Source organism: Triticum dicoccoides, chromosome 4A (assembly GCF_002162155.2).
Source record: "Triticum dicoccoides isolate Atlit2015 ecotype Zavitan chromosome 4A, WEW_v2.0, whole genome shotgun sequence".
NCBI lineage: Eukaryota > Viridiplantae > Streptophyta > Magnoliopsida > Poales > Poaceae > Triticum > Triticum dicoccoides.
Window position 1 is genome coordinate 143,508,577 of NC_041386.1, and position 26,732 is coordinate 143,535,308.

General features: G+C 47.8%; 1 protein-coding gene across 1 annotated transcript; it reads right to left on the reverse strand.

The window, feature by feature from the left end:
* On the reverse strand, positions 1-26,529 carry LOC119283461 (proline-rich receptor-like protein kinase PERK8). Its single transcript, XM_037563008.1, has 4 exons — positions 26,322-26,529; positions 26,039-26,167; positions 366-985; positions 1-283 (listed from the first exon to the last, which is right to left on the reverse strand). Exons 1-4 carry the CDS (start codon positions 26,527-26,529, stop codon positions 251-253), a joined length of 990 nt encoding a protein of 329 aa, XP_037418905.1. The 3' UTR covers positions 1-250.
* Between the last annotated feature and the right edge of the window lie 203 nt (positions 26,530-26,732).

Here is a 26,732-nt window from a genome sequence, read left to right on the forward strand (position 1 = left end):
TCAAAATCACTTAGAGAATAGGAATCGACGATTGATCTGGATACTATACAACTACAGGGAACAACATTGACCAATTCCACCTAGAATGTTATATAATCCCGTACTGTAATTTCAAGCATTATAAACTCAAAAGATGCTTACAATTCTCAGTTTGTGCCGAACCTAGGAGTCGAGGAGATCACCACACAGGACTAGTTAGAGGAGTGCAAGTGAAGGAACCTATTTCTTCAGAAAATCAACAAACTAAACTTCAGAAAATCAAAAAACTGAACTTCGCGGGGCCCTGCAAAATATACACGGTTATAATCAACTTTAAAAACTTCAGAGAATCAACAAACTGAACTTCTAGAAGGCCAGATGCTGACCTTTCTCTTTGTAGCGTCGTTGGTGACCTGTAATTGAAGGTCGAGGGTTAAGGGTACCACCTCAACGAGTTTTGGCAGCAGGTGCAGGGCATCCATGGAGGAGGGGCAAGCTGCAGCGAGGAGGGACTGCGCCGGCCACAGAGCTGGAGGCCCGTCGGCCGCGGGGAAGGAGCGTGTCGGCCGCAGGGAGGGAGGGCGCTGGCCGCAGAAGAGGATGTGTGTCGACCACGGGTTGGGAGAGCGCCGGCCGTGGAGGAGGGGCACCGGCGATGCGGGTCGTGGGGGTGGTGATGGCACGCTTTTGTTATCGGGGCCTGGTGGCGTTGAGGTTGGAGGTTGGGTCTCCGGCGGCGCCACCATTGGTGGTCTGGGCTCGGCAGCGGCGCGCTTGAAGGTCGGGACTCCGGCGACGACGCGGTTGGTGGTCCGGACTCCAGCGGCAGTGCGGTTCGACGTCGGCGTGGGGGCGGCGGCGGCGGCCAGGTGGATGGCGGCACGGGGGCAGCGGCGACCAGGTGGATGGCGGCGCGGGGCGGTGGAGTGCGGTGGGTGTGTGGCCTGGTGCGGCGACAGAGGTGGATCGGGCCTGGGGATAAAGATGCGGGATGTGGGGGTAGTTTCTTTTTTTTGCCACAATGTTTGGGCAGTTCCTGGTTTCGGTGAAGGAATCTCGGGAACAACTCATCGCGCCTATATATATATATATATATATATATATATATATATATATATATGGTTTCTGCACAGCATCATCATCATCATTATCAGTACATCCTACGTAGATGAGTTAGGATGCACTTGATCCTAGGAAGGTATCTATCCTTCAAACCATAGGAGTGCTTCAAACTAACAACAGTACATAATGTCCAACAAAAAAGGATCGTGCCACAGCAGCAGAATACATGGCTCAATCTAGATATTAACACGAATCAAGTTGTGCATATTTGCTGTTGGCATGAACCACATCGCCGCATGTCGAGTTTGCAAAAGCCATCCATCGCATGGAAGATCGATGCCTTTCATACACTGAAGATTATCTGGCAACAAGCTGTGTCGACGAATCTCTGGATATGGTGATTCATGAAACCCATGGTATGATGTGTAAACACAGCCCCCTCGCGAATGAAAGTTGCATAGCACAGTAATCATCGCCGGTGATATGATCGATGATTGGTTGGATGATCGAATAATTGAGCCTGAGGAACAAGGAGTGGTTGCCGAGGCTGTAAACCTGCCTCCAGTTGAATACACGTGGCCCAACGGAGCTGGGATCTTTCTCGAACACGAAGCAACCATAGCCATCAATGTCACGAACGCCCCACGCATTATACTGCATGTGGTTTGATGTAATGGTTTGGTCAATTTGGTACGTGCGAATGGGCATCAAATGACCGCCGTCAGCTGAATGAGCGATAAACCACCACCCATCGGCTGGTATGATTCCAGGTCTTGGAATCATGAAGGCCAGCGCATTTGCGTCTGCTGCAACAATTCAAATTGGAGACCAAAAGGACAAAAATAAACAATCATGTTCAGAGTATGTGTGGAATTAAGATTATTATAAAAGTGACACATGTCATAGACAGAGAATTGCAATGCCTGGTCATAATCATACCCCAAGTTAAAAAAATAAGCCAATGGCTTTCATATTCTAGCAATATGTCATGGTTCAAACATCATGTAACAATAAGAGGAAAACAGCTATGACAACACCTACTCATATTCTACCAGAGCACTTACTACTACTATTCTCATATCAACTCTAAGCAATAACATGTGTTGTTATAAAAATCTTGTAAACAAGAGTAACATATAGCAATCATGATGTTATGCTCATAATATGTATTCTAACAATCATTAAATTCCAATTGTTCTCATATCAACTCTAACAAAAACATGTGTGGTCATAAAAATCTAGGAAATGAGAGGAACATATAGCAATGATGTGGTTATAGACATGCTATGCATTCTAAGTTTGTAACAAATGAACAGGCAGTCGTATTCATAAGGTAAAGATGAGATGAGATAGAACAATTACACGATGATAGATTCCACCAGTATAGGTAGCCAATCTGTGCGTCGACTGCATAAACGATGCCATCATGCACTATAGCATCAGACAAAAATGTTGCCTCAACAGGATTGATGATGAGCCATAACCATGTATGGCGATCGGATTCCAAATAGACTAATCCCATGTTGAACAAGGCAATGAGCTTGTAATCCATGTAGTCTTCTGATGGCGTGGGCACTTTGCAGATTACAACTTTCTGCAAACAGAGGTCGAGCCAAAAGCTTGACGCGTCTCGTGCGTAGTAGGCAGGAGTGTCCGGCGGGCCGCGAGGCTCGATGGCGGCAGTATCCAATGATGGAAGGGTGATCTCTCGCTGGGTGTAGATATCAACAAGACGCCATGGATTACCGGTGTGGTGGATGAGGACGTCTAGTTGGCCTTCATGCCCGCCCAGTAGTGGCCGCGCATGAAGGACAGGTGGACGGGTAGTGGTAGCATGTTGAGGGGCACCATGACAACCTTCGTAGGATCGTCAAGTCGGTGTCTGGGTCACCTGCGAGGATCGGGCATCAGCAAGCAGGGTGTCTTGAAAAGAGCCGGCCGGTTACAGACAAGTAGACGGTACAAAGACACCGAGCACGGCCAGACGGACGGTGCTAAGTAGGTCCATATGACTACAGATCTGCTCCAAGAGAACATCGGGGAGGGAATTCCAATCGCGGCTCTGCGTGTCAGTCGGTTCTGCCATTGGGGTTTTCGGTGCCTGCGAGCCAGCGGGGAAGTGGATTCGGGCGGGCGAGCAAAGAAGCTTCTCCTCGTGTGGCCGAGCAGTGAGCAGGGGGATATGGTACGTGCGAGCTACCAAGGAAGATGGCGCGGGCGGGCGAGCAGTGAGCGGGGGTAAATGGTGTGTGACCGATGATGGGGAAGAGAGGAGGAAGAAGAAAAGATGGCAGTACTGGGTAAGGCTGATTTAGTAACACCAACACGCTGGTTCAACTTATTAATTACGTGTCCCATCTGCTGCAGCGTGTATTGTCATTTCACTGCGAAAACTAGTTGAATAGTTCTCTCTGACCGAGATGGGGAATAATGGATCGCGAGGACTTCCTTTCTACAGTATCCATATGCCTCTACACTCACTTCACTCATTTTGCTCCGTACCTAGTCACTTGTTGAAATCTGTAGAAAGACAAATACTCCATATTTGGGAACAGATGGAGGCTTTTACTCCGTACTATTTGGGAACAGAGGGAGTATCACCATATGGAGGGAACAGAGGAAGCTTGAAATATGAACATGTTAATGGGAGGGAGTAAGCCCCATGCATGCATGCATGCAACATGCAACACTCACACGTACACATGGACGCACGCAACACTCACGCACCCATGCGGCACACAACACATGACACAACACACACGCTCAAGCTCAAGTGCTCAACCTACTCCCTACGTCCGTGAAACACTGTACATTTAGAGATTTACACATTGACTAGGGCATAATTAACGCCCGAAAGTAGCAGACTTATGTGTGCATGCGACCATTGAGATAAGAATATTAAATGAAGGCCGTTGCATGCTGTAATTAAGGATAGACATGTAGCCTATACCTACAGCACAAGTTGGTGCATTAGTCAATCAATATCGATTTAGATTAAAGGCTAAATGCATTGGAAGTGTAGATGTACATCATGTACTACACTCTATTTTATAGCCGATGTACACTCTTTGTTGGAAGACCGAGGGAGGACACGTGCATGCACTCACATACACAGCCAGGGCGGTTCGCGCGCAAGGGTTGGACTCGTGTCACGCCTACGTAAAGTTTTGTTTAACTGATTTCTTTGCTCTGGCAACTGACAGGTGGGACCTAGAAACTAGGTGACAATTTAACCAGTCAACAAAGTGCCACGTCGACTATGTGGCCGGTCAGTAGGGTGCAATACGGTGCTCTACGATGAGCTAGTGATCGTATAATCGCCGCAAAACTATATATAGTGACCGTAAAGAGCGTATTGTTACATACGTTGACCGCCAGTGTATTTTTCTCGTTTCAAATTAAGCCATATTAATCGGAAAGGACGCAGTATGGACTACTACTACTAGTACTAGTACTTATTTGATGTGTCCCGTCAACTCGCCGAACGAGGAGAAGCTTGCTTACTACGCCTCTCCCTCGCCCACGCGCGCGGTGGTTCATAGGACGAGGAGAGGGTTTTGACTACAGCGCCCTCTCCCTCTCCCTCTCCCTCACCCTCGCCCTCGCGGTGGACGTGCAGTAGTTCAATCGGTGTCAGATTGCCAGAAACATATTGTACTATAGTATCATCATTGTTGGACCTTCTGAAGAGGCGAAGAGCCAAGTGCAAGGTTCACACGAGTACGAACTGTTGAACCTCCCAAAGAGGCAAAGAGCCAAGCGCAAGGTTTTATAGGAGTTGTTGTCCTAGTAGGAGTGTACTACAACTATAGCGAACGATGCTACTGTATGATGCCGCCACGTCATGTATATCCAAAGTTGTGCCACCTTTTTTCTCAAAGAGCGTGTTGGAGCCCGTGCAACAACTACACAAGTTGCACGTACACATAACACATTTACTAGTAATAAATTCTAAAGGACAAATGCCAGTATGCCACACAAGTTCATCTCCAATTCATGTGATAAATTTGTGCACGACTAGTCTACATATATTCACAACGCTACCGTTCACAATTACCGTACTCCACTTACACGTTATAGATGGGCTACATGTCCTCCTCCAGGTTCCAGTCCCATGTGTTCTTCATGGATGGCATGATCCATAGCGGTGGGCAACGGGAATCATTGTCGCAGCTTTCTAGTCCGGTTCCACACGATGGAGACTCATCCAAGTTGAAGCGGCATAAATCAGGGATAGCGTGTCCTAGCATGTCGTTCATCCGGCGGTGCGCATTGAAGACGCAACCATGCTTCATGAACGGCAGGCCTTACGTGTCGTGCACGGAAGGTGGCATCCGCTTCACAATGGGGTAGCTATCCCCGATGAAAAGCGAGTACTCTCCAAGAGTGTTCCTCGGCACCCACGTAGCATCACGGGGGTCGAACTCGGCGCCATTCATCTGGTACACGCGGCATCCCAGTTCTGGACACATGGTGACATACATAGTCAAGGTCCATGCATAATAATGTTGTGCTCAAATATGGCGGTCAGTAATACTGTGGAGCAAATTGTACTACTCCGGTATAGAGGAAGTAAAATAACCAACTTATTATATATAACCACTCTTGGCTACATGGATGAGATAGTAAGACATGGAAAAAAATGGTGGCAGCTAGTGGGTTCAAGTCTTCAAGGGCCTAGCTAGCTATACGCGTCCTCCAAGGTAAAAAGTACTCCTACTAGTACTACAAAGTATACTACTAGTACAACAATGAAAGAGAAGGCAAGAGGGTTAAAAAATGGAATACCTGGGTAGATGGTGACGGTCCGATCGTGGTAGATTGTGTGACCATGTTGCACATCAGTGGTACCATGGGTAACGACTGCTAAGATAGTTGATCCCAATATGCCAAAGTCAGCTACAAGGTTCCAGGTTAGACCGAATCGCGAATGCAAATGCACATCCAGGATCGGCGATCTTATTTTGATCGGGGGATGAATGGTCCCTGCAAAATAATGGAGTACCGTTAGGGATGCAAATGATGCTTTGTGCATTCTGCTTGTAATCTCCCGTACCGTAGGATGGCAACCATATGAAACAAGTCCCCTGGCTTGTCACCGCGAAAATGCGGCCTAGATGGCGTACGGCGTCTTCGAACGTGTAGGGGTACAAATCTGCCGCCGCCAACATGCGCCAGCCTCTGCCGTTACTGCCTCTTGCATTGATGGCAATCCTTATGTCGAACACCGCGATGAGATAGTAATTGTCGTAGCCACGTCGCTTTGTCGGCGGGTTCGCAATTGCTATCTTCTTCAATCTCATGTAGGCATCATCATACGTATTCAAGCCCAGCCAGTTCGGAAGGCCGATCCCAATGGTGGAGAAGGGGTCTACCAGAACGGCCGCACTGCCGTGGATGTTGTGAAAAATGATGGTGGTATCCGGCCGGAGGTATGCAAGCCAATCTTTGTTGGCACCGACCCAGACCTATATATAAGACGGCGGGCAGCGGAGAAATTAAGGGATGGAAATGGAATAACTAAGTACTACATGATCAAACTCCATTACTGACCTGCTCATCGGACAAAATCCGACTACCTCTCAACGTCGGCAACTCTAGCGGAGTCAACGTGCAACCATGGCCAGGGAGCGGTGGACTGTTCGAAGGATTGTCCCATAGAAGAACCTTCTCCTTGAGGACGCATGGAAGACCAACAAGCATGGCATGTTTAAGCAGCGTCTTGAAAAAGTTGGTGCAGGAAGCACCGAGTCTTGCGGCGGTGAGGACGTCGGAGCGGCGTGCGATTTCTCCCACAGGATCATCTTCCAAGGTCTCCCAGCCCCGACGAGGAGGAGAACCGCCTGGCGAATCCATGGGAGCAGCGACGAACTGCCTTCTCTTCGGGGGGAGGGGAACTGGCAAGGAGGAGATGAGAGCGTAGTAACCGCAGGGCCTTGTCCCTTCCAACTGTAGATCGTTCCTCAGGGAAGGGGTGAGGCTATTATTTACTACTAGTACTCCCTCCGATTCTTTTTTACTCTACGCATAAGAGTAGACCCGGATACCAAGGCAGGGGCTCTCTGCATGCTTTTTGGACGGAAATACCCCTGGCGCATGGATGGGAGGAGCTAGTAGCTATAAATGCCCCATGCAGCCCATTGGCTGTCCACCCGTGTTCTCCTCTCTCTGCATGCTGCATGGATGTCTCCCTCTCTCTCACATGACTGAATGCGGTGGAGCTGGCCTATGAGAAGCTCGCGTGGAGATAGCAATCTTCTCCCCAGAAGAGATTTTTTTGAAAGAAAGGGATTATGGAACGTTATGGGATTGAATTATACTGTAAATAATAGAACTAGTAAGAAATTTTTGGCACTAGGTAGTAGTTTTTGGCATGGATTAAGAAATGTTGGGTATGTTTTTGCCATTTTTTGTATACGCCAACTAGTGTCAAAAAACGTCTTACATTATGTGACAGAGGAGTACGTACTCGTATTGTAGCAGTACTAGTACTACTTTTCTCAACTAGTAGTGCGATGTATAGTACTTCTAGTCTAGTCTAGTATAGTGCACCAGTTTTGAACTCTTGAATCTCAGGGCCAAGGAGCTACAGTTGGAAGTGGAGGGTACTACTGTTCTCTAGAACCATTGTTGTACTATCAATGCAGGGGAAGTACACATGCGTAGTGGCCTAGTGGGTACTCTTGGTGCTCTATTCAGCCGCTCCTCTCACATAGCTGGCCTACTCAGCCGCTCCTCTGACGCACACACTAGCAGCCTGTTTATCAGCGACGGTTATTGCGGGGGCAGAACATTTGAGTTATTTGATACAACGAGACTAGGCTTTTCGCTTCCATTTGTGGAGTTGTAATGGATCTCGTCGAACTTTGTTAGTAGTTCCTTCTTTATGAATGAGATGAAGCAAAGCTTTTGCCTCCGTTTAAAAAAACACGTCAAGAGGAATTTCTTTTATAGTAGAGCCGATAATGGAGTGAAGTCCATGCGTGCAACGCCATAAGCTACAGAGTAGTAGTACTTCCTATGTCTAGGTGTGTAAGTCATCTTACGTTGTGCATCGCGACCAAGGCGGAGAGGAAAACGAGAAAACTTAATGTCTTTTTGCTAATTAATATCATTACATGCAATGAACTAACAACTTCATGTTATGTTTGGTAGTCTCAAGTCATTGAAAGCATGCACATCCCACATATCTTATTGGTTGATATGCCACAAAACAAAAAACGAGAGGGGAGTTAATGTACGGTGCGTAAGTGTTTTGGGATTATTTGGTTTTCGTAAGGTGACTTACACACCTAGACGGAGGGAGTGGATCACTTTACGTACATAGCCATATTGCACAGTTCCTAATGCCCCACCAGGCTTTTCTGGCTCCTCGGGCTTAATTGGGAGGCGCTAGTTTAAATATGCTACTAGCTGATGAGGAAGCTGCAAGCGAGGTGCGGCTAGGGCGAGCACGCGAGCCACGGGATGCTGAGAAGGAAAACCCGTTCACGTGGCTAGGCTGTCTAGTGCACCCAGATTGTGGGGCCGCACGTCCGTTTGACTTCAAAACTCAAACTACCCGTGTAAAATATTGGCTCGCAGCGAAGTGTAGTAGTACTATTTAAAAAAAAAAGGCCGCCATGCATTCGGCCGGGATCGAACCCACAAAACGAGGTATACACTCCCGCGACCACTAGTAGTACTCGTTGGAGTACAACGCAACCTAGAATCGCCTTTTGTCGCTAGTAGTACGTACATTGTTCCTTACAAGAAACCCATATCAGCTGCTGCTGGATATAAACCAGTGCCATGTCATCTACAGCCCATCTTATAGCCAACATGTACAATAATAGATCAAAAGAGTGTACTACTTTTTTATTATGTGGCCCACTTCTCATTCTCACAAAGTGCCTAGGAGCACGTGCTAGAGCTGGCTCTTCACAAAGAGCCCGCTTACCTTCTCTCTCCTCTTCTCTTTCCTCCAACTAAGTAGAAATATACTAGTTTATTTCTTATAGCCCGCTGACTCAGCTCTATTGTACTTGCTCTAATAATGCAAGAAACCACTAAAATGCCAAGAAACTACTATCACTTGCATACGTGGCAGACTTAAGATAAGACTACCTTATCAACCATTGTACATGCTCTTACCAACAAAAATCCTCGAGTGACCTCCTACCTCCGGCCCGTCCACCTAGTCATCCTCGGCCATGGGACGCAGCTACCGCCACCAGCAGAAGGCGAGGTCAAAACCGCCGGCCTGCGGAGCCCATGTTGCGGCAGCCCAGATGCCAGCTCCGTCCGGCGCTCGCGGCCGCTAGCTAGCCAAGATAGCTTCGTCCAGTTGCTTGTCTGCAAGGTTTGCTAGCTAGATTGGCACAGCAGCGCGGCTGCTTGCTCGCGCGCGCCGCGCTAAGGCCAGCCATCTGGCTCGAGCGAAGGCCGTATTGCCATGACTGTTGATGAATAGACGGTAAGTTATTCACAGGGAAACCCTTGTTGAGCGTGTTTGCGAGAGAGAGAGAGAGAGAGAGAGAGAGAGAGACAGTGTGCGTGTGTGATATGTTAGAGATTGAGGCAATGATAATAGATTCTTTGTGTCTATGTGTGTGGAGGATAGAGAGAGACATGTACATGGTGCTTTGTGTTGTGTAACATGAAGACACATATACATAATTAGAGAGTGAGTGTGTGAGATACACATGCAGACATGAGGAGAGATGAGGATCCAGATAAATGGGTGTTTGTGCATGTCTGTGTGTGTTTGTGCACGCATTTGTGTGTGAGAGGGAGAGAGTGTATGTGGAGTAGAGAGACCACTGATGATGTAAACCTAGTATAAGGGAAGGGGGAATGGTGTGACATGTGTAGTAGCGAGATAGCACGGGTGCGGGCGGGGAGAGCAGACTATTTGGAAGAGACATCGAGTGTGTGTGTGGGAGAGGGGTGTGAGAGCGAGAGAAAGAGAGAGCTAGCGATGAAGAGAGAGAGAGGAAGAGAGGGGGCGAGAGGGGTCGTTTGTGTCCATAAATGGCGTATAGATAGGGAGACAATGTTGATGTTGTCTGAAATTGGCCTATGAACGGAGACGCAAGGGAAGCGAGATATCGTGTGTGTGATAGGGACTTCATGAGAGATCTAGAATAGATGGTGTAGAGAACAATGTGCAAAATCGAGAATGATTATACATTAGGGAGCTATGCAAAGAGTCACGACATATATGTATACAAGGAAGGAGCTGGGACGTGTCCACATGTGGGAGAGATAGAAAGAGGAGAGTGGTGCACAAGGAGACAAAGTGTGCTTGTTTGCAGTGGGGGTGGTGTGTGAGGTGAGTGCGCGAGAACCACATAACTAGGGAGATAGACGTTTGGGGGCGACGTTTTGTGTGTATGGGAAATATACACTCTACATAGGTGCGTGTGCTTGGGTAAGAGAGATAGCGGGAGACCTAGAGAGTGAGGGAAGAGATGTGTGCATGCCCGAGAGACAAAGTGATAGAGACCTATGTTGGGGTCCAGACTTTACAAGAGAGAGGGGTGTTAATGTGCTCGTGTGTTGGTGTTTAGGGGAGAGAACGACTTCTCTATGTGTGTGTGTGTGGTGGGGGGGGTTGACTTCAGATAAAGAGTGAGGTGTCTATATTTGAGGGACTTTAGCGTAATTGAGATATTATGCACTCATGGTTGATCAATTTGTTTCACAGTTTGTACTATGAGATAACAATACTTTTGAACATGCGTGCGTGATATACCTTGATGTACCAGAATTACAAACCTAAGATTGGAATTTTGGAATTCGACTCCATCATTAGCTTTTGTAATTCATTTAAACGGAGGTACATTTTTTAAGCCGGGATTTCGTGATTTCAAATTCATATATCAAACCTAGAGATATACACACACGGGCATGTTCAAACTTTATAATCATCCACTTTATTCATACACATACACATTTTTGCTTTTGTCATCATATTTAGGATAAACACATTTGGGATTTCATTTGAATTGGACCGTATGATGGTATTTGCTTGTAGTAGCTCAATGATCCATATTTGAATTGAATGGACAATCTAAGTTTCGAGTTGGAGACATTGATTTTCAAAACTTGCACATTTTTTGCGTGCAAAACAAACAAATTGTCGGCCATGATATCATAGTCGGCCGTACGAGAGCAGAATACTTATAATTTTAGGCGCCAAAAGCTTTCAAACTTCCCGCTCACATCGAAAGATCACGCGCCCGAAAGTTTAGCCCTGCGATATTCCTGTTTTACCCCTGCCACATGAACGGAAAAGGGTTGCTTTGGTAACTCCATTGTTTTCCCCTCTTTGCCCCCAACATTCTTCCCCAAAGCCCCTCCCCGACCCCCAACCATGGCAAGCCACCGAATCTAGTCCTCCGCCGCAGCGGTGGACCTCACACCCCGTCGGATCTACCTTCCGCACCTTGGAACCCCCAACTGCCAACTCACCACTTCACCGGAGCCGCTTCAGCGACTGGCTTGTCCACCGCTCAAGATCTCCTTGACCGCCACCATGGTCCACCACACCGGATCTGCTTAACCGGCGCCCTCGTCCACCATAGCGTAGGCCCTTCACTGACTCCCTCGTCCGCCCCTTCGCTGGCCCTTCATACAAGCCCTCGCCCGCTGCAACAGATCTGCCTCACCGAAAGCACTGTACAACACGCCCGCCGAAGCCTTCGTCCACTGCACCGGTCCCGCTCCACGGACGCCATATTCAACTCCACCGGCCCTGCTTTACCGATGCCACAGCCTCATCATGTTATTTCGATTTGTACTCCTTCGGTTTTTCTCTTTATCGTGCAACTGTTCACTTACCACAGATGAGCTTTCTTGTATGTCGACAGGCGCCACAACCGTAGCATCGGAGCCGCTTCAGCGACGGCGACAGCCGACCCAAACTCAACCGCAACACGAGCACCATCGATGATCCTTAGCTATCAAGTATGACAACGATACCCATACGCCGCCGAGAATCAGGTACTATTATCCAACGGCCGACGCCTACGTTCACTTTCCTAGCATAAGCACCGCACCTTTGAATTTCTTCAGGGCATCATTCAGTTTTTCATGAGACGCGTTATTCTTCTTGCACCTGTAGGGCCATACTTCTGGTAGTGAACATGTTACATGTGCTAAATTACATACCAGTGCACATATAGTTAATATGATTTAGTTTTGTTCTGATGCCACCTGTTGGTTCCATTAGACTGCTTAATGTTCTCTATGCTTAATTACACATAAACAAACTAGCATGTGGTTCCGCTGCTTTTTTTTCCCGTTTTACCCTACATTTTCTGATGCTAGCTATTACATCACTGCTCCGAGCCACTGTTCATTACTTCTTTGTGTGTTCTTGATCTTACCAAGTAGCATGACTAATTTGATGCTTCTATTAATTATGGAGCTGCCAACCCCATCAAGCAAAATATTTGTTCTTTTGGGGATGGCACCTCGAACAAGCATAAAAATAGAGGGAAGCAGATATATTGTCGTGTATGCACACACCCTTCTTTCATTAGTTTAGACGAACCATTGATGATCAATTCGGACTAGTGCATGCGATTAAAATTAATTTTACCTAAATAGATGGTGCAGAATAAACTACAACAACTTGATTTGCAACCACGGGATGCTGACGATATCTTCAAAGAACATTGCAACAGCAGCTAGGCTTCACAGCAACATATGGTAAGCCAGTGTGTTTTAGAACATGTGAAATGTAATGCGAGTGGGATGCTTTCTTGGCTTGTGCCCTCAACGTGTAATCCTACCGAATTACAAATAGTTCAGTTGTCTGCTTTGCTATATTGCTTGATTCGAATGCTTATTTGTTGTTACGCTATACCTGAGTTGGCCAATATGTCAACAGTGCCAGATGTACTATCATAAAGAAATGCATGCATATTTCATTTGAGTCCTTAACTTCTCCTCTCAACTTCATCACAAGACTGTCTTCGTAGTTTATATGAGGCCACACTGTTAAGTGCTTTCTCAGATTATTTCAACTGCTTAGATGCCTTGGCAACTTAAATATAGCGGTTGTACACTCCCTTTCAACTAGGGATGTCAACTGGGTCCCGTTTAATCGTGATTAAAGTCCACTAGTGGTATGATCGTTCAAAAGAGTTTTTGTTTTTTGAGGAAAATGAACTAGGGAGGTAGCAAAAACTAACTAGATGGGACTAGCGGATGTCGTTTATTTGCCACTTACATCCCTAGTTTCATCTTACCATTTTAATTTATTTTCGGCTGATGCTGCTTCGAACCATTTAAATATAGTTTGCCATGCTCGGCAATAATTCGTCCATCGTTTACCATGTAAGCTTACTGCCTGGATCATACGATAACTATCTCTTACTGATGTCCAGCGGAAACATTTCAGGATGCCGTTCACACTAGGACACAATGTACAACCCCAGGATCTATTTGTGGAAGCAGTGCGCCATCCATGTTACCAGATGGTAGCAGTTCAAAGGCAACACCGCCGGAGAGCAGTCTGAGCATAGATATTATAGTGCTTGAGGCTCTACTAGAGGCAGAAAGAGATGGTGTGGCTGCCATGAATGAGGTAATATTTATCTTGAGGCTGGAAATTACGGAATTAGCGGCACACATTATGCAAGCAACCCAAGAATTGGAGGAAGTGAGAATGTTGCATTTGAAGGCAGAGGAGGTCCTGCTGTTTCTGCTATCTGAAGCCGAAGGTAATCCTGGTTCTTCTTTAGATACCAGTTGAAATTGTCATTAGATTATTATACTTGCATGTTGTGTCATGTCTCTGAATGGATTATGTTGCAAGACCCCCTATGTTGTCCATGTGTTGTAATGATCCGAATTTTTTAGGCGAGGTAATCCTTAGTACTTGTATGATTGACATAAGGTGAACTATTTTTCGTGTGAGCATATTGTATTGGATGAAATAATTGTTTGACTCAGAGTGTATCCAACCTACTGAATTCGAAGATCACGGCATTTCTAAATCATAATCATATATAAAGGTGGAATAAATCTTTGTTGTGGTTTTGAAGAAATAAATAACAAAACATATAATTATCTGTGGATATTCGTAATCGAATACAAATTGGATTTGAATTTAGTTTGCCAGGTCCCAGGGCAAACGTGAATGCTAATTCTCCCAAGTTTTGAACGAAGCGGCTAAACACCCACTAATATTTGTGGGCTGCCCGAAGCAAGTGTTTGCAAGATGGAAATTACTGTCTACCCCTGACACTTGACATCCTTATCGACCGGATTTACACTGCTGTCGATAGGGGTAGACTAGTAACTTCAATCAGACGTGACACGACGGCCTCTGAGCCCATTCAGACACAGTGGGCGCCAAACGTGGCCGGCAAAACACATTTGATTCAAGCTCGTCCGAAAGACATGTGTCTCTTCCTCCATTTCCCAATTCATAGGCGGTGGGCGGAAAAACAAACTCTCCTCGTCCGAAATCGATGTAGGCTAATATTTTAAATAGGGACAGATGTGTAACTTCCATCAGACATGATACAACCGCCCTACCTGTCAGCCCCGTTCATACACCGTGGGCACCAACCGTGGGCGGCAAAACACCCTCTCCTCGCCCGAAATAGTTACCGGCAAATATTTGGGAGATGCGAGATTACCGTCCTATCCCCAACTGACGCGATGTCCGAAATTTTAAACGGGGGATAAGTTCGTAACTTTCCCCCATTTCAGAGAAGTGCATCCCAAAGTTTGAGATCCCCCTCCCCTCCATTTCCCCATTCATACACCGTCGGCGGCACGACAACCTTCGCACTACGGCCAGCCTCGTCCGTCCGCCACCCATCCCCCACCTTGCCGGAGCCGCTACTCCTACCTCGTCGTCCACTTCAAGAGATGGACGTCTCTCATCCACGACGCTGGACCAAGATCCTTTCATCGCCTCCTCTCGCTTCATCGGCGCCGTCGTCCACCTTGTCGTTGCCACTCCTACGACCGCCTCGTCCACGGCAACATGATATATCCCCCGACCCGACCGTCTGCTGTCTAAAGTCTTCTTCCCCGCCGCCGACAGCCATCACACCCGCATCACCCTCAACGTATCAGCATAGGCCTACACGGCGTCGCAAGAGAGGTGGTACTATTCCATATGTGCTTAAGTTATTGATCTCACCTGGAAAATAGATCGTAATTTGTTTACTGTACTTTTCTTGTCCGTACCAAATCGTAGTGGCTAGTTGAAAGCAAACATTGGTTGCGAAGTAGCTTTGTCCAGTTTGCACCTTCAGATCCGCCATGGCACGAGCACTATACTTGTAAAGCTTATGGTTTCCCCCCTTTATATTCACTACCATCATCGTAGGTGCTTCGTGTCGTGCTAGCACTGCTCCTCAAGACCTCAACCCAAAGATTACGTGTTGAAATACGAATCTGATATGATGCTCATATCACTTAAATAGAGAACATTTAATTGGTCACCTAATGTTCCTATATTCATTTCGAAAAGCATGTGCGCCACCCACTGGTCCAGCTAGTTCCACTTTCCTGATTTTTTCTCTTGATGCTTAGGGTTTTCCCCTTTTATCTACTCTACTATGATTTGCGTAGGTGCTTTCTGTCGTACTAGCATTACTCCACCCTTCAAGCTAAACAACACAGCACTCAGAATTCGAAAGCTTAGTTGTTCAAATATGATTGTGATATGATACTGATATTAGTTAACCGACACATTTAATTGGTTAGCTAAAGGCCCCACTTGAGTTTCCAAATGCATGTTGCGACATATAGAGAGACGGCATAATTGCATTTCTTTGTCACTTGTTGATCGTACTTTCTTGTCCATACCAAATCTTAGTTGTTATTTCAAAGCAAACATCGGTTGCTAACTACCCTTTGCGGGGTTTGCAGCTTCAGATCTGCCATCCCACTGCCATGGTCAACACTGTACTCATCATGCTTATGTTTTGCCCATTATATGATGACCACAATCAGCCAACATGGTTCATGTCGTAATAGCACTGCTCCACCCATCGAGCTAAACAAGCTTAGTTGTACAAATTCATATATGATATTATTGCTGATATTAGTAAAATTGAGAGATGTTTAATTGGTTAGCTAAATGTTCCTACTTTAGTTTCGAAATGCATGTGAGCCACATATGGAGAGACCGGAAAGAATAGTATTTCTCTGTGCGCTCTGGTTCATCATGGGTGGCCAACTGACATTGTATTGAAAGACTTGTAATATCTTCAATCTGCTTGCTCTTCTGCTCTTCTTTAAGATGATACTCTCCTCTTGCGGTCGACTGGTCAGGTCGAGTTGTTCTCCCTTAGTATATTTTGAATCTATCAGGTCAGATCGACTTGTTCTTATTTACTATATGTTGAAGCTATTATCTGCGAAGTGTCATCACTTCTGGAGCTCTCATATTTTGAGTAGCAGGCCACATTAAATTAATGCACACAACAAATTACAGCATGCATGGCATATTTTAAAAGAATTGCAGAGATAGCACAAAGGGGTTTATAGGGAGGCAGTATTGGATTAGAATCACTTCTGCATTACAAAGAAAATCTCACTTGTTTTTATGTTTTCATGCATGTCAGATATTGAACATTATCAAAATGAATATGAGAATGGGCGCACGAGAGGAATATTGCGGAACGATCCACTGGCTAACAAACTTGGCATGGTGGAGGATGGCCTATCTTATTCACCCATTAAGGTGCTTGCTCTAACTTTGCAAAGTTGTATTGGTCGCACATATTTTGCATCTGACCTCTTGCATTACTTCTACTTTGTTACACCATTTGCTTAGTTTAAGCATCATATATGAGTATATGCCATACCTATCCATTTTCTGTACCTATTCCATGTGTCGTCACACTATGTTTTTCCAGTCAAATGTTGTTCTTTCGTAATAGATGTCCAAAACAAAGAGGGTGAGTGCAGATCCTCAAGGAGTACAAACTAGGTATTTGGAAAAGGTAGTGATACCTGTTAAATCCGACAGATCGGCAGCTACAGAAAACACAGGCCCAACTGTACCACACTTTACCCCTACTCCAGTGGCCAAACCCCTATTAGAACTGCTGGGAGCCCAGTGTCAGGTACTGTCTATGATATCAATTCAAAATTTGAACTCCTAAATTTCTGCTTGTTCCTTACCTTCTCTCTTGTATGAAAATTAATTTCAGATGAATCTCCTTGCTCAAAGGATCATACGATCTTAAAACAATAATGGGCTCTACATTGCTCTTGTCAGTACCTCTCTCCCCCTTGCCTTGTAACGCTATACTTAATTAATTGCTATTTGATTATGTATCATCAGTCTGCACCTGAGCTTCGTTATCCTCTGTTTCTTCCAATATTATTTGATCTATATTTACTCTTTGCAAAATGTAGAATAATGGCAATGCTTATAAAGAATTTTATTTGGAGAATTTATTGAATTATCCTTCCATCAACATGGAGAAGGGCTTTGTCCAGCCCGTGTTAACATGAAATGTAAGTTCATCCTTCTCAAGCCTTCAAACTTTGTTCTAGTATAGATTTGGATAGGCATCATTTCCTCCACTGCTGTTTGCTTTGCTGTTTACATCTGATTGGATGTTTGCAACAACTACCGGTTTCAAATAGTAGTTGTAAAAACATGTTCCTTATGCAGAACAGATCCATTTATTTGCTTATATAATTGTGAAACCTGTTACGTGTCTCCTTGTTTCTCTTTCAGACTCGTATCTCTTATGCTAGGCAGAACTTTAGGGAAGATAGTGAGCCAAACCATCTTGAGGACAGCGAGATGACCCCAAGGTCCTGTCTTGATGAAGACAGTGAGTTGAAGCTACTCACCAGCAGGTGTGAGACAACCTCTGTGCAGTCACTGCCTCAATCAGTTCGACTTCTTCAGTCTCAACTTAAAGCGGAAAGGCTTGCTTCAGCTCAGCTCCGACTTGAAGTCAAAGATGCAATGAAGATGTCAGAGGACTGTCTTGCGCACCATCATGCCTTAAATCTAGTGTTGATGTATCTATCATCGACACAACTGAGGTCTACTTAGCTTCTTCAGCTATTTGGGAGGGGGGGGGACCTGGCCAGGCCTAGTGCCTTCTGAAGTGCTCCCAGTTTTGTATATTCTTTTGTCGGTGCGTTTATTTCCTTGGATGCTGAGTGGATGTAATATGTGTGATAGCTGTGATAGCCTAGCGTAAGTTGCTTTCTTATTTATTTCCTTGTTGTCTTGTTTATTTGTTTGCTTGTAGTCATTGCAGTTCTTTTTCCGCGGTTTGCTAGTGGCTGCAATAACCTATTTTTTAAAACTAGGCCACAATAACCATGGGCTAATATTTACTGTAGTGACACTGGGCCTCCTACGGGCCGTAGAAACAGTGGGCCTTCTACGGGCCGTAGAAATAGTGGGCCTTCTATGGGCCATAGAAACAATGGGCCTTCTACGGGCCGTAGAAACAATGGGCCTTCTACGGGCTGTATCATCAATGGGCCTTATACGGGCAGTATGATCGATTGGCCAAACATGGGCTAATAACAGGCTGCATTATGGCTGTAAACGGGCTAGAGTTGGAATCGTCCGTTCATGGGCCGACCATAACGGGCCATCGTTAATAGGCCGTATTTGATGACGCCATGAAAACGACCCAACGTATCAACGGACCACAAACAGGCCGACTGTAACCACGGGCTGAATTTGGCCCACAAGCAGAAAATGACAGTAACGGGCCGTAAGTAAACGAATGCTGGAAATGAGCCCAAGAATAAATGGGCTCTGAGAAGGCCGAAAGATAACATGGGCTGGAAACAGCCCAACGGAATAATGGGTTGTTAATGGGTATAAAGTGATACACTGTTCATTACGGGCCAGTTTCACCACGGGCCGTTAATGGGTGTAAAGTGCTACACTGTTCATTATGGGCCAGTTTCACCACGGGCCGTTAATAGGCCAAGAGTTACATAGGGCCTCATATGGGCCGAAAGACGTCATGGGCCATACATGGGCCAGAAGTGAAAACGGGCTGGAATCATATTGGGTGGCCCAGATGACGCTATTGGGCCTAATTCGGATAGGGCGTAACGGGCCTTGGGTTAGCGGGCTGTAAATGGGCTATATGCAAACAGGCCGTTAACATGCTTTACATGGGCCGGCCCGCCACCTTTTGACCAAGTCAAATGGACCGGCCTTTTCACAAGAATGGGCCTCTGTTGGGCCATGCCACGTGTCGACATATCATAGGCGCCTTCTGTCCAATGAGTGGATGACATCTGTCCCAACAATGAGCCGACACGTGTTTCCTCCAGCCAATGATGATTTTACACGTGGAAATCCCCATTGGTCGGGGCTGTTAACAGGTTATCGGATCCAAAACCCGACCCGATAGCTTAACGGCGTTCCGTTACGGTGGATGCCACGTGTCGGTCACCCTTGACGAAAGCACTTCTATGACGCGGGATTTATCGTCATGGAAGTGGACACTTCCATGATGATAATTTTGGTAATGTCATGGAACACTTCTACGACATCACATGTATGACTCTCTTGATTCTTCCATAAAATCGTCATGGATGTACATGCATGACAGAAAATGCGACCTACTGTGACAAACATGTATCATCACAGAAGTGTATTTTTTTTGTAGTGTGCCCTCGAGCAGGCAGCATGTGCCAGATTTCGCCGGTCAAATACCTGGCCTCTCTTAGCTTCTTGGTGTCTTCCTCTGTTATAGAGGAAGGCATCCACCGACCTTAAAGGTTGGATCCGGACATGGTTGAAGGTCCGAAGCCCCTGACCTGAGCCTTGGGTGTTGGAACTCGAGGCGGGGGAAGGATTCGATTGAGTACGAGAGGGAAAAAGGACAGGCCTTGGCCTCTTTATAAAGAGGGCAAATATCAAGCGTCCTCCTCGTGGCCGTTTGGGACTTGCCTAAAATCGAGGAGTCATACCAACGGGCACGATTGGGTTACCCACGTCCGTATTGATGAGAATCCCGTAATAAGGGGGACACGATCTTGTGAGGCGGTTGATAGTCGCTGGTGTTGTGGGTGTTCAGGTTGTGGAAGGCGCAGAACGGACGGCTGCCCTTGGATGACTCTGGTTGGTCTCTGCCATGCTTGGTGTCTAGTTCCGCTGCGAGCACAGCTGCTCCCTTACGCTTCACGTCCTTAGCCTTGGTCTTCTTCTCCTCGGGCTCCGCAGCAAGGAGCTCGAGGAGGGAGAGGCACCCCTCCTTAGCTCTTGCACACTTGGTCGCAATGTTGAACAACTCCAGGGTTGTGCACAGCTCTTCATGGATGGCGAGCTCCTCCTTCATCTTGACATCGCGGACGCCATTAGAGAACGCAGAGATGATGGCCTGGTCGGTCACCTTGGGGATCTTGATCCGTGCGCTGTTGAAGCGCTGAATGTATTCTGGTCTCTCATGGTTGTTGCTTGATGCGGCGCAGGTCGCCCGCGACCGGGGGGCGGTCGCGCGTGCCCTGGAAGTTGGCGATGAAGCGGGTGCGCATTTCCTCCCAGGAGGAGATTGAGCCCGGAGGCAGGTTCAGGAGCCAGGAGCGGGCGCCTTCCTTAAGAGCCATGGGAAGCCAGTTCGCCATGACTTTCTCGTCTCTGTTGGTTGCTTTGATGCTCAACTCGTAGAGTTGCAAGAACTCCTCCGGGTCGGGGGTGCCGTCATAGCGAGGAGGCATATCCGGCTTGAACTTACCCGGCCAGGCGACGCTACGCAGCTTGGGGGTGAAGGCGCGGCAGCCAACTGTGGTCACCGGGACCCACCTTGGGGATGGAGCTTGGTCTTGATGGGGCCCACGCCCTACCGCTACAGGTGGCATGCGGGCTTGCCGCAATAGTCAGTCCTGACGCGGTGGCGCGAGGAGCGGCGAAGCGTTTTGTTGCGGCCGAGGGACTTCTTGACAGCTTCTCTCTTCACGCGCGGGCGCGGGACGCGGCGGGTTGCATCGTAGAGCAGCGTGTCTTGGCGCCAGGGCGCCGTCTTGGGGCTGAGGTGGTGGAGGCGCTCCGCGGGCTACATCGCCCGTAGCTGGCGGAGGGCGAGGTGGAGAGAGGGATGACGCAGGGGATACCCCTGCGGCGCAGACAAGCTCAGCGATGCGGTCGAGCCAGTCCTCGTAAAGGTCGTCGACCGGACAGTAGCGCAGGAGCTCGTGCGCCATGAGGAGCACGGCCCGTGCGTCCATGGGAGGGCGACGTGCATGGGAAGAAGAACCGCCTGGGGTCAGCGATGGAGTGGTGGTGAGGCCATCCTGCCGCACCAAGGGATGCAGCGAGGATGCTTGTTTCTCATTACCCGCCGGGCCGGTGGCGGCGTTGGCGGCAGGTGACGGGGAACGACGAGGTGGCCCACCGACGGGAGCCGTCTGAGCGATGTGGGCGACGAGGGCAGCCCGACGCTCAGCACGAGTGCGGCGCGTGTCTTCCATGGAGACGATGAAGCAATAGGGCGCGGGGCGACGGAAGGAAGCTTCGGCGTACCCCTACCTGGTGCGCCAAATGTCGGATCATGGGTTCCGGCAAACCCTTGAGGTTCAAACACTGGGGTGCGTGTGAAGGTTTTCTCCCTATCGATCCACGCCCTAGCTCTGTAAGATCTTGCGGACGAACTCAACGAACTCACAACACAGAAAGACACAAGATTTATACTGGTTCGGGCCACCATTGTGGTGTAATACCCTACTCCAGTTTGTGGTGGTGGATTGCCTCTTGGGCTGATGAAGAACAGTTACAAGGGGAAGAACAACCTCCTGAGGTTGAGGTGTTCTTGTGCTTGGTGAACTTGTGTGGGTGAGATGATCTTGGATCCGCTCTCGACTTGTGATGAGGTCGATCCTCTCTCTCTGGTCCGTCCTCTTCCACTGTGGTGGCTAGTTCTACTTATATAGGCCCTGGTCCTCTCCCCAAATATTGAGCAGGAAGGGAGCCAACAACGGCCAATTCGAAAGGGGACATCTAGTACAAGTTATCCTGACAAAAGGTGGTCTTCGCCTGCCAAAGGCTCCGGTGATGATGCCATCTTGGGCTCCATGGTGACCTCCGTCTTCCCGTCCTTCTGGTCTTGGTCTTGTTGCACCAATATTGAAACCTTTGCTTGATGCCTTGGTACTCCGCGCCTGCGCTTGCCCCCTTGGCACCAAAGAGGAAACAAGGACACTGCGCGCTAGCACCCACCTGGTCTCGATCGTCATGGCTCATGTCACGAGGACCTCACGAGGTTTGCCCTGCCTTGATCTCTCTGCCCCTCGCGAGCCTGCTAGGCGAGGCCGCTCCTGAGGAGGTCTTGCGTCATCCGCCTCGCGAGGCTTGGCCCCTCGCGAGGGTCTTGAATGCCTTGTCGATGAAGAGGGGCCGTACAGACCTCCCAGCCCAGCCACGCCATGGGCCGCAGGCAGGCAAGTCTGGGGACCCCCATTCCCAGAACGCCGACAGGATGGTATTGGTATCCCCTCGAGGAGATAGACTCGGGTATGTTCTTCAGATTCATTTTGATTCCTCCAACAACGAAGATGAATATGAAGCACTTTTGTATGGGTTGCATACGGACATTTCACTCGGCATCCATCGACTAATGGTCTACGACGACTCGGATTTGGTGGTTAATGAAGTAATGAAGGAGTGGGACGTCAGAAGCCCGGCTATGACTGGCTATTGTAATGCAGTGAGAAAGTTAGATAAGAAGTTTGAGGGGTTAGAGCTCCATCATATACCCCGACTGAAAAATCAAGCAGCTGATGATTTGGCAAAGATAGGCTCCAAGCGTGAGGCTATTCCCAGTAATGTGTTCCTGGAGCATCTTCATACACCGTCCGTCCAAGAGGATCCCTTCACCGAGGAGCCCCCACAATCTAAGAGCCCTACTGATCCGACTGAAGTCGAAATCCCAGCCGTGGTCGACTTGGTCATGGAAGTTTTGGTCGTCATACCCGATTGGACAGTGCCGTAAATTGCGTATATTCTCAGGAAAGAGCTCCCGGAGGATGAAGAAGAGGCCCGTCAGATTGTCCGTCGATCTAAAGCTTTCACAGTAATGGGTGGACAGCTTTACAGAGAAAGTGTTACCAGAGTTGCTCAGAAGTGCATAACATCGGAAGAAGGTCGAGTGATCCTCAACGACATCCACTCGGGGACCTGTGGTCACCATGCGTCCTCTCGGACCATTGTGGCCAAAGCATACCGAGCAGGATTTTATTGGCCATGAGCAAATGAAATGGCAAAAGACATAGTCGACAGATGTGAAGGTTGCTAGTTCTACTCCAACATGTCTCACAAGCCTGCATCATCCTTGAAAACCATTCCACTCGTCTGGCCCTTTGCTATTTGGGGATCATATATGGTTGGACCTCTGGGGACTAGCAGAAGCGGCTTCACCCATGTGCTCGTAGCAGTCGACAAGTTCACCAAATGGATTGAAGCCAAACCTATCAAAAACCTCGAAGCAAGTACTGCTGTCAGCTTCATCAGAGAGTTAACATTCAGATATGGTGTCCCGCACAACATCATCACATATAATGGGTCGAACTTTGATTCTGATAAGTTCAGAGCCTTTTGCGCTGCCCAATGCACTCAGGTCGACTATGCTTCAGTCGCCCATCCCCAGTCAAATGGACAAGCTGAAAGAGCAAACAGATTGATTCTCAAAGGACTGAAACCCCGATTGATGTGTGACCTCAAGCATGCAGCAGGCGCCTAGGTCGATGAACTTCCATTAGTGCTTTGGGGAGTGAGGACCACTCCTAATCGGTCGACTGGACGAACTCCATTCTTCTTAGTCTATGGCGCTGAAGCTGTGCTTCCGAGTGACTTGCTCCACAATGCGCCTCGAGTCGAACTTTTCTCAGAAGACGAAGCGGAACAGGCTCTGCAAGACACCGTTGATCTTCTGGAAGAGGAAAGGGAGATAGCATTGATCCGTCCGACCATCTATCAGCAAGACCTGCGTCGATTCCATGCCAGAAACGTGAGAGGTTGAGCATTTCAAGAGGGAGACCTGGTTCTTCGAGTGGATCAGCAGAAACCACACAAGCTCGCTCCTGCTTGGGAAGGCCCCTTGATCATCACCAAGGTGCTTCACAATGGAGCTTATCGCCTCTATAATGTGGAGCACAATAAAGCCGAGCCACTCGCTTGGAATGCGGAGTTGCTCCGCCCCTTTTATACTTAAGCATTCAGATTGTTGAGATGTAATAAGAAATAGAATTGATTATCAAAGACACAGTTTCACAGTCTCCTAGATGATTTTTGTTCCTTTTTTAAGTGTTCTAAATCCCCTAGTGGGTGCCTTAGTTGCGAATCCGCTTCGCCTAAGTTCCAAAAAATCCTACCGAGTGATGAGCAAGTCTCTCACTCGGGGGCTTAGCTGCGAATCTGTTTCGCCTAAGTATAAAAAATCCTACCGAGTGATGAGCAAGTCTCTCACTCGGGGGCTTAGCTGCGAATCTGTTTCGCCTAAGTATAAAAAATCCTACTGAGTGGTGAGCAAGTCTCTCACTCGGGGGCTTAGCTGCAAACTCGTTTTCGCCTAAGTATGAAAAATCCTACCGAGTGATGAGCAAGTCTCTCACTCGGGGGCTTACCTGCGAATCCGTTTTTGCCTAAGTATAAAAAATCCTACCGAGTGGTGAGCAACCCTCCCACTCGGGGGCTTAGCTGCAGTCCAGTACTCACCTAAGTTTAAAAAATCCTACCGAGTGGTGAGCAACCCTCCCACTCGGGGGCTTACCTGCAGTCCAGTACTCGCCTAAGTTTAAAAAATCATACCGAGTGGTGAGCAACCCTCCCACTCGGGGGCTTAGCTGCAGTCCAGTACTCGCCTAAGTTTAAAAAATCCTACGAAGTGGTGAGCAACCCTCCCACTCGGGGGCTTAGCTCCAGTACAATACTCGCCTAAGTTTAAAAAATCCCACGGAGTGGTGAGCAACCCTCCCACTCGGGGGCTTAGCTGCAGTCCAGTACTTGCCTAAGTATAAAAAATCCTACCGAGTGGTGAGCAACCCTCCCACTCGGGGGCTTAGCTGAAGTCTAGTGCTCGCCTAAGTATAAAAAATCCTACCAAGTGGTGAGCAACCCTCCCACTCGGGGGCTTAGTTGTCGTCCAGTGCTCGCCTAAGTATAGAAAATCCTACCGAGTGGTGAACAACCCTCTCACTCGGGGGCTTAGCTGTAGTCCAGTACTCGCCTAAGTTTAAAAACATGCTCCATCCTTATCCGCAAGGACGACGAGGTGCAGGTCGACCACGATCTGTCCTCGGAGCTTCGACACAAATACAATGTCCGCTCCATCCTTATCCGCAAGGACGACGAGGTGCAGGTTGACCATGATCTATCCTCGGAGCTTCACCACAAATACAATGTCCACTCCATCTTGATCCATAAGGACGACAAGGTGCAGACCGTGGGAAACACCAAGTACCTCTGCCCATTATAGTCTCGACTGAGCTGCATCACAGAGTCAGTAGCAATTCAAATAGAGGAAACAAGTTCTACTCAAAGAGTTGAAAGACTCAAAAGCAACCAAAGTTCAGATAAATCCTAGGGTTCCAGAAGACGGATTAAAGTACTCGGGCATCAGGCCCAAAGGAGTTTAATGATTACAAAATCACTCGGCATTCCGAGGCAAATTTAAGGCGAGGCATAAAGTTTGTTCACTCCACAGGAGGAGGGCTGGCAGGCTCGACGAACTCGTCCAGATCAATTCCATCAGCAATCTGAGTGGCAGCAACAATGAGGTTTCCATGAAGGATTGGAAGTCAGGCCTTTTAGTATTGGCAACCTTGGTTGCTGCCAGTTTCTCTTCTCGAGCTTCCTTGTAGTGGACACGAACCAACGACAGAGCCACGTCAGCACCACATTAGGCAGAAGACTTCTTCCATTCCTGCGCTCGACCAGGGACCTCATTGAGTCGAGCCATTAGAGACTCGAGGTCATTTTGAAGCGTTGCCCCTGGCCAGAGTGCTGTATCAATGCGCGACACCGCAACCTTCAGGCGTGCAAGGTAACCTGTGATGTTGGCGACGCGGGACTCCAGTCGGAGCACGTTCATAGCAGCTTCATCACCGACAGGGGAAAGGATGGGGTCCAGACCTGTCTCGACCCGTCCAGTTTCTTTTTCAAAGTTTTGGTAGAATTCTGCAAATTCAAGGAGTTAATGAGTCAACCGGTTCATGATGACTTGCAAACAGCAAATCAATCAGACAAAGAAAAATACCTTCGAGCATAAGGAACAACTTCTTGGCGAGTGGCCCCAGATAAGCCTCCAGGTCATTTCTCTTATGAGAAATACCTTCAATCTTCTCGTTCAAATCAACTTTGCCTTTCTTCAGACGAGTCACTTCTTTGTTGGCCTCGGTGAGGGATGCCTTTAGCTTGGCGTTGTCTTCCTCCAGTGCTCCGATTGAGGCCAACTTCTTGTCAGCAATTGCGGTCTTCTCCTTAGCCTCCTTCTGCGCAGCTGCAAGGTCAAGATCCTTCCGTACCAGGGCTTGCTTCATTTTCTCTGAAAGATGTGCACTCGGATCAAAGAAACGAAGGAAGAGATAACTTGAGGGATGGTCAAGATAAACAGTCGATAGGTCGTTACCTTCTGTACCAGCTACTTCGTCTTTGGCCTTTTCAAGTTCTGATTGGCCAGCTCCAAGTCAAGGTTGAGTTGTCTCTGCTTCTCCTTGAAATCTGTGAACTTCGAGATAAGCTC

Coding starts and splice junctions, on each gene's coding strand:
- LOC119283461 (XM_037563008.1), bottom strand. CDS start 26,529: ATGAAGCAAGCCCTGGTACGGAAGGATCTTGACCTTGCAGCTGCGCAG. Junction 26,168..26,321: donor TTTGAACGAGAAGATTGAAG/GTATTTCTCATA, acceptor TTGAATTTGCAG/AATTCTACCAAAACTTTGAA. Junction 284..365: donor ACGACGCTACAAAGAGAAAG/GTCAGCATCTGG, acceptor TATATTTTGCAG/GGCCCCGCGAAGTTCAGTTT.